General features: G+C 64.8%; 1 protein-coding gene across 2 annotated transcripts; it reads left to right on the top strand.

The window, feature by feature from the left end:
* Positions 1 to 1,426: 1,426 nt before the first annotated feature.
* Positions 1,427 to 7,062, top strand: BARHL2 (BarH like homeobox 2). Of its 2 annotated transcripts, XM_048066941.2 has the most exons (4): positions 1,430 to 1,749; positions 1,945 to 2,134; positions 3,436 to 3,661; positions 4,231 to 7,062. In XM_048066941.2, the coding sequence occupies exons 1-4, from the start codon at positions 1,555 to 1,557 to the stop codon at positions 4,541 to 4,543; spliced, it is 924 nt and encodes a 307-aa protein (XP_047922898.1). In that variant the 5' UTR covers positions 1,430 to 1,554; the 3' UTR covers positions 4,544 to 7,062. The 2 variants fall into 2 exon arrangements, with proteins under 2 accessions (XP_047922897.1, XP_047922898.1); XM_048066940.2 differs by having other exon boundaries at positions 1,427 to 2,134.
* The last annotated feature ends 1,229 nt before the right edge of the window (positions 7,063 to 8,291 follow it).

Here is an 8,291-nt window from a genome sequence, read left to right as displayed (position 1 = left end):
GCACAGCTGGGGGGAAGCGGTGAGCCCACCGCTGGCAGGGCGGGGACCCCCGGTGCGGGACAAACAGGACGGGGAGGGGGTCGAACGGGCCCTCGTGTCCTCACCGCTCCCTTCTCTCCCCAAGGACGACCACCGGCAGAGCCGGCCGAGGCTCCCCGCAGCAGGGAAGCCGTTGTCTCCGCGGCCGGGTCGCCGGGCCCGCTCCCGTGGCGTTACCGAGAGCCGCGGCCGACCACCAGCATCCAGAAAACTTCCCTTAAACCAGTCCTGCCCCAGTCCCGCCCGGAGCCCCCTTCGCCCAGCCGCGTCCCTCTGTGCCCGCCTCGAGCCGTGTCCGGCCCCGGGCTCCTCTGGGGCGCACCGCGGGGGGAGGTTTGGGGCCGCCGCTGCTGCTTTCGGGGCCGGCCGGGCCCCAGGGGTGCTTTGCCGGGACGGGCCTGCAGGCTGGGAAGGGAGGCGGCGGGGTGGGCAGGCCCCCGGTTCGTAGGGGCCTGGAAATGGTAATTCGGAGTAAAATGTAACTCAAAGAACTCTGAATCATTCATTACCACCTTGTAATTACTCTGCTAATTAGGTTGACACGGCACTTAATCAGGATTAATACGACGTCTTGTCACTGGCAGTTCCCATTACTCTGACATTCAACAAGGGAGCCGTCCCGCAGACGCAAACACGGGCTGCTGCTCTCCGAGGGGACTCGCGGCCCGACCCCGCCGCCGGGAGCTGGAACGGGGCCGCCGGCGGGGAGGGACCGAACGGTCCAGGGCGCCCCGACAGCACAGCGGGCCGTGCGCTCCCCGCTCACACCGTAGCCCCGTCGGTGCTAGCACCCGCCACATCCCCCCCCACCCCTTGGCGGTCCCGGACCCCCGAGGGTTGTCGCTCGCCCCGCTGTGCGCCCGCCGCCGCCCAGCGCACCGGGACGGACGCAGCCCTGCCGCCGCCCTGGCGGTGCCGTCCCGCTCCTCTCCCTTTCCTTCCTCCCCCCATCCCGTTCCTCGATGTGCCTTTCCCTCCCCCTCCCCTCTCTCCCGCTCCGTCTCGCCCCTCTCCCCGACGGGGCGGCGCTGCGGCGGCGGCGGCGGCGGCGGGGGAGGGGAGGGGCATTGAGAGAACGACGGTGCCCGCCGCCGCGCGCGCTGATTGGCTGCCGCCCTGGCGGCATCACCCCCCGCTCGGCGGGCCGCCAATGGGGGCGGGCGGCGGCGGCGGAGAAAGCCCGGGTTTATCATAACCCGCGGGGGACGCGGCGGCCGTGACGTCACGGGGGGAGTCGCCGCCGCCGAGAGGAGCCGGCCGGCACGGGCGGGCGCGCCGCAGTGGCCGGAGTCCGCCCCGCTCCGCGCCTCCGCCCGCAACTTCCCGACTAACTTCGGCCCGGCCCGGCCCGGCCCGGCCCGGCCCGGCCCAGCGCGGCGGCGATGCGGCGCTCGGCGGGCGCGCCGCGCTAGTGCCGCCCGCCCGAGTGCCGCCGCAGGTGCGCTGCCCCCCCCGGCCCGCCGCCCGGTGAGCGGGTAGCCCCCGGGGATGCGGGCGCAGCGCTAGTGGGCCGCCATGGAGGGGCCGAGCGGGTCCAGCTTCGGGATAGACACCATCCTGTCCGGCGGCAGTTCCGGCAGCCCCGGCGTCATGAACGGGGACTTTCGGCCGCACGGCGACGGCCGGCCCACGGATTTTAGGAGCCAGGCCACGCCGTCCCCCTGCTCGGAGATCGACACCGTGGGCACGGCGCCCTCGTCGCCCATCTCGGTGAGCATGGAGCACCCCGAACCGCACCTGGGGGTGGCGGAGAGCCTCCCGCCGCCGCCGCACCACCTCCACCTCGGCCCGCACCCGCCGCCGCCGCCGCCGAGTTTGCAGCCGTCTCCCCCGCAGCCGCCGCCGGCCCAGCTGGGCTCGGCCGGCTCCGGTCCCAGGACTTCCACCTCCTCTTTTTTAATTAAGGACATTTTGGGCGACAGCAAACCGCTGGCGGCGTGCGCACCTTACAGCACCAGCGTCCCCTCTCCCCACCACACCCCAAAGCAGGAGGGCAGCGTGGCCCCGGAGAGCTTCAGGCCGAAACTCGAGCAGGAGGACAGCAAAGCCAAGCTCGACAAGCGCGACGACACGCAGGGCGACATCAAATGCCATGGTGAGTACGTCCCGGCCCCGCTCCGCTGCCGGTACGGCCCGGAGGGAGGAGGGAACCGGAGGAGAGCAGCACCGGCCCCGCTCTGCACGGGTTTGTCGCGATCGTCGCTGTCTCGTTTGTAAAATGGGTAAAAATTAATGCAACCGCGTTTTATTCTCTCCGGCGATTGAGAATTCCTCCTCATCTTCTCAGTCTTTGTTTATTTTTTTTTATTTTTTTAAAGTGTTCGTTTTTAACAGAATTAGGCTGAACGGGTACGATGGCGTTTGGAAGGAGAGCGTGTTTATTTTTTAGGTTATCGCGCGTAAATGCCTCCCCGGCTTTCTAAGAACCACGCACAGCGGCCCCGCTGCACTTAATGCCTTCATCCTTTTCGGTTTTGTTCATTCGATCTGAAATAAAAATAAAGAGAAATAAATGCAACAAACCCCACCACCTTCCTAATACCAAATAAACGAAAGAAGTTTAAATTAAACAAACAAACAAAAAGAACCGGCCCGCGATAAGCAGAGAAGGTCGCCGGGCTTTGTGCGTTTTGCGAAAACCAGGAAGGGTTATTTCTCCGTCTTCTCTTCCTTTTTCTTTTTGGATGGATTTCGGGCTCATGGGGAAGCCTCCGCAGCTCAGGGTTTGTAAATGAAAACAGCGATGTGTGCGTGGGGAGAAGGAAGGGGAAGGAAGGGGAAGGAAGGGAAAGAGTGAGAAACGGCGGCACGGAGAGGGGATCTTTTTCGTTCGATGCGAGCGGAGCCTCCCCTTCCCGCGGGCTGGCTTCGCAGGAAGCGCACTTTAAGCCGCGAGGTGACGGGACACATTTTTCTAATTTTTCCCCATTCACATATTTTTGCAAGGCTGAATAGCAGCGAGACGCTGGTGTGAGCCGCTCATTTTGCTATTTTAGGATTAGCATAAGAGTGCCCAAAACAGATGTACAGTCTGGTCTGGCCATTTTTGTGTGCACCAACCTCCCCAGTGGGTCAATTAGAGAGATTATTGTTCTTCCTGCAGGGAAGATCAAGGAACGCTACAAACCCGGCTACGAGCAGGGGTGGATTGACATATCGATTTCCCAGCTTTTAGGGGCGGGGGGGGAGGGAGGGCGAAAAAATAACGAAACCCCCGCCGTTGACAAATAGAGCGGGGAAATCCCGCCGCCCCCCGCTTTTTTCGCCCCTTCCCCAAACACCCCGGAGAAGTCCCGGGGGAGGGGGCGGCGGGGCCCGGGGACGGCTCCAGGGAGGGGCGGGGGTCTCTCCGGGGTCCCGCCGCCCCTCGCTCACGGCTCCTCGGCTCGCTCGCAGGGACGAAGGAGGAGGGCGACCGGGAGATCACGAGCAGCCGGGACAGCCCGCCGGTGCGGGCCAAGAAGCCGCGGAAGGCGCGAACAGCTTTCTCCGACCACCAGCTCAACCAGCTGGAGCGCAGCTTCGAGCGCCAGAAGTACCTGAGCGTGCAGGACCGCATGGACCTGGCTGCCGCCCTCAACCTCACCGACACGCAGGTGAAAACCTGGTACCAGAACCGCAGGTAAGGGGGCCCCGACGGGGCAGCGGCTCACCCACGGCTCGGCCCGGCCCCGGGAGCAAGGGGTTCACGGTTTTCCCTGGGTTTCCAAGGGTTTCACGCCGTCCCTGCGGGAGCCCGGTGCGCGGCCCGCGCCCTCCCCGGCGGGCCGGGGGCTCCGTCCAGTTGTCACCGCTGCCATAATTTTCTGTCTCATTACATACGGTTGCAGCCACCCTAATTCTGTCGGAAAACATTAGTGTCAGCGCGCTGCAATCTAACCGGGGCGCCATGTTTATTAATTTGGCCGGAGCTGCCGCGCGTGTGCGTGCGTGTGTGTGTGTGTGCATGTGTGTGCGCGGGGGGAGCTGGGCCCCGCCGGGCACCGTGGGCCGGGGCCGGCCCCGTGCGGGTACCGAGGGCCGCAGCGCCCCGTCGGGGTCCCGGCAGGGCCGGGGTGGGGAAGGGGCTGGCCGTCTGCAGCCGACGGCGCTCATCGGGCCGGGCCGGGCTGTGCCGGCCCATGCTGGCCCGTGCCGGGGGCCCCGTCGCGGCACCCGCTCTGCAGCCGCCTCTTGTGCTCCCCCCGGCAGGACGAAGTGGAAGCGGCAGACGGCGGTGGGACTGGAGCTGCTGGCCGAGGCCGGGAACTACTCGGCCCTGCAGAGGATGTTCCCCTCGCCCTATTTCTACCACCCCAGCCTGCTGGGCAGCATGGACAGCACGACGGCGGCCGCGGCCGCCGCGGCCATGTACAGCAGCATGTACCGGACTCCCCCCGCGCCGCACCCCCAGCTCCAGCGGCCGCTGGTGCCGCGGGTGCTTATCCACGGGCTGGGACCCGGCGGGCAGCCGGCCCTCAACCCCCTGGCCAACCCCATGCCGGGCACCCCGCACCCCCGGTGAAGCGGCACCGCGGTCCCCGCAACGAGCCCTTCCCCTCCCCATCCCCAAACAAGCCCCAGCACCGCAGAGAAGGAAACGAGGGGAAGCCGAGGGGCAGGAGCGTCTGCAGGCAGCCACCAGCCACCGAAGGAGGCGATCAGTCAGAGCAGGGACTCTTGAACCGTGAACCCCGAGCCGAGCCCGTAAGTGAAAAGACCACACGCGGGGGAACGTGGGCAGACCCACGGGGCGCCCCGCCGACCTCGGCTCCTGCGAGACAGGACTTAGAGCTCGGAGACAGAGAGAGAGGGAAGGAGGGGGAGGAAGAGAGGGCGAGGGAGCCCGCCGCAGAGCCTGCCCGCTGGAGAGGACCGAGGGATGAGCGAGCCTCGCCCCCGCCCGTCGGAGAAGACCGGGGGAATGGAGAACTTTGCACTGATTTTTCTCATGACTTTTTTTTTTTTTCTTACTGAAAAGTGGCATGCTCCCTAATGCGAACAGAATTGTACAGACCGAGTGCTGAGTGCTATATCATATTTATTATATGTTGTCCAAAAAAAAAAATCACTTCTATACGTTAGTTTAAAACGAACGAACGTGGTTCTCCCCTCTTCCTTTTCATGTCTTTTTGGATTCAGTAAAATAAATGCTTAGATGACAAAATATAGATTTTTTGTGACTGAAAAATTACAGGGAAAAAAGAAAAAAAAGAAATAAACTTTATCTTTTTTTAACAAACGTGGAAAATCAAGGTAGCTAATTTTCCTCGTGACGAGAATGCAAGAAATTTGGAGTAGAAAAGGCAAACGCCACTTTTTTTCTTTTTTTCTTTATTTTCGTTGTTTCGTAACAGGCGATTTTTTTCTTTCTAGCTGTATTTTAAAGGGGAAAAAATCACCACCCCGCGCCAGGTGCGGTGCCCTTCGCCGTTATTTTAAGCACCTGGGCAGGGCTGTGGCGCTTCCCCGGGAAGCCGGCGGGGAGAGGCGGCGGCGGACAGCCCGGGCCGGCTCCGGCCCATGGGGGCGGGCGCGGTGGGGCCGAGCCGAGCGGAGCCGTGCCGTGCCTGGGGATGCGGCCCCAGCCGGGCAGCTGTCTGCGCACCGAGCTGGGACAGACAGCGAGCGCCTGCGCTGGGGGTGAGTAATGAGGGGATACGAGCAGGAGGCCCCGGCGGGCTCTGAGCCCCCAAGCCCCCCTCTGGTCGTTGCCCACCCCCGGCGGGTGGTTTTTTCGCTTAGCGCCCGCCGGTCCCGAGCCGCGGGGGTCGGGGGCGGCAGGGAGAGGGAGCGCGGGCAGGGGCTGGGGGCTGCCACCATCCGCCGGGCTCCCCGGCCGACTGTGGCCCCAGCCCTCGGGGGTGAACACCCTCTTGCGAAATTAGGAAGTTATCCATGAATCGTCTATAAAGCATTCATAAAGCCAAACAGTATCTTCTCCTCTGAGGTTTTGGATTTTGGGGTTTTTATTTTTATTTTTCTAGTGCGTTCCCCTTCTCTCTTTCTCGAAGAGAGAATTAAAAAAAAAAAAAGACGAAAAAAGAAAAAGAGGAGCCTGCGGGCACGTTTATTTAGGCTTTGCTAATTAGCGAGCGGCTTGCCGATTTCTCTGCTAATAAATTCGCGTTAAAACCATATTGACCCCTGTCTTGATCTAACAAAAGGAGAGAGGGCCGGGAACGCCCACGTCGTTTTGTGCCCGTGTTGCGGCGGCCGCTGACAATTCCCCCGCGCCTTCGCCGCCGTCCCCAAGTGCGCCCCGGCAGAAACGAGCTGGGAGCGGGCCCGGGGCGACCCGGGCAGCCCCCCCGGGCTGGGGGATCGCGTCCTGCCCGGCCTGGGGGAGCGAGTGGGTAGCGGGGCTCGGGTAGGGTTCTCTCGCCTACCCAAACAGCGAATCCTGGGCTGTTTTCTCCCGAAAAGGAGGCGATTCTTTTGGAAAAGCTGGTCCCAGGCTCGTATTTCTTCGCGATGGCTAAATCGGGACTCGTGTTTTCACCGCACAAAGTCGTTGAAAAGCAGTAAGAATCAGGAAAAGTTCGCGCAAAATGGACGAGTGCTCCCCAGGGCAGGGGGCCGGGAAGGGGCTGGGCGCTCCCGCGGGGTTGGAAGTCGCGGCCGGGGCTGTGGCAGTGCCGGTGCCTTGTGGTGCCGAGGGTCGGACGGCGGCTAAAGCTCTGCTGGGGGGAACGGGAACCGCGACCTCTCCCGCAGTGCGATTCCCGACCTGGCTGGAAAGTGGGTGTGAGGAGGAAGGTTGGAGCCGGAATCGCTCCCGTCTATTTTTCCCCTTGGGAAGCGGGGCTGGGAGGGAAATTATAAAGCCCGCTCGCTCGTCCCGCTGCCCGTTCGCACCGGGCAGGAGCCGCCAACCGGGGCGCGTTGCCTCGCCCCGCGGCTCACAAAGAGCCGGGCCGGGGGCGGCTTCACGGGACCGGGCGCCTCTCGGTGCCGTTAGCGGCCGTGAGCGTGCAGCCTGTGCCGCCCTCGCCCCGGTGCTGAGGCCCTGGAAGTAGACGTGAGCCCCGAAACCCCTCTGTTGTGAGCTAAAGGGGCTCTCGAAGCTGTAAACCTCGGGAAATTTGGGCACCCGGCGGAGAAAACTCGGTGTTGGGCTGTCGGGCGTGGAAACGAAACGGGAGGCTGAAGGCGACCGGTGCGGTGTGTGTGTAAACGAGGGGGCCCGGTAGCCCTCGGGCTTGCTGGGGGCATTTGATGCCTCCCCCAGGCGGCCCCGCTGTTACCGGAGCACCGGCGGCCGGCAGCTCCGGGGCACCCGCGGAGCCCGGCCCGGAGGCTGCGGCTCGCCTGCCCTCAGCACCGCGGACAGCGCCGGGAGGCCCTGCCAGGCACGACTCGGCTCGGCCAGGGACGGCCGGGTCCTGCCCGCACGTCGGGGCCGCGCAGCTGGTGAGGCCGGTCTCGGGAGGGCCGTGAGCCTCCCGTGCGTGAGAGCTGCGTGGCCTCCTTCCCCGCGCTTGGCGGGAGGCGGTGGTGACGATGAAGGAGGCCGAGCCTGGCTCCTCGCTCCCTCCGCGCCGCTCCTCTCGCCTCCGCCGCTCGGGCCAAAGCTCCTGCCCCGGGCTGCGAGGGGCATTGCGAGCACGGGCTGGGGACCGCCCATCCCGAGGGTTTTGTCCCCACTTTTTGCGTGTTTCCCTCCCCCGGTGTAGACGGTGGGGGCAAAAAGCGGGACGCGTCTGCTCCGCTTCTGGCCGTGTCGCTCCGAATCGACGCCGGCGCGGCGGGACGCGGTGGGGCTCTTGCCCCGTCCCCCTTTGGTTTGTCTCTGCTGGGTCCTTTTCGCGTGTTTTGGCACGACACGGGAGCTTCCTTCGTGGAGGCTCTTGCTACGCTCGGGCAGGTTTTGGGACCCGTTGCAGCCTCCGGCTCCCGGCTGAGCCGCGGGTAGGCTGCTGAGGGCTGAAGGGCTCTCTGGCGGGATGCAGCGGCAGGGTCAAGTTTAATTACTGCCCCCCCTGGGGGATTAGCTTGACCATCGTTGGAGCAGAAAGTGAGGCGGTGGGGGCTTGGCTGGGCTGGGACATGGCGCTGAGCGCTGCCTGTGCTGCTCCCTGTGCGCCTGCCCCGGCGCGGAGGCGGCTGCCGGGGACATGGGGGAACTGCAGCCGCCCTCCCCAGCCGGGGGGCGTTCGGCTGGGCCGCTGCGAAGCGGGGAGAGGGAGCGAGCCAAGGCTTCTGGTGCCCGGTTCCCCTGGTTGCGTTTACACACTGTAACGCCGCGTTACTCTCCGGCGCTGCCCGTGGCC

The sequence above is a fragment of the Anser cygnoides genome, chromosome 8 (genome assembly GCF_040182565.1).
Source record: "Anser cygnoides isolate HZ-2024a breed goose chromosome 8, Taihu_goose_T2T_genome, whole genome shotgun sequence".
Lineage (NCBI taxonomy): Eukaryota > Metazoa > Chordata > Aves > Anseriformes > Anatidae > Anser > Anser cygnoides.
Note: the sequence above shows the minus strand (reverse complement) of the source record. Positions and strands in the feature narration are given on the sequence as shown.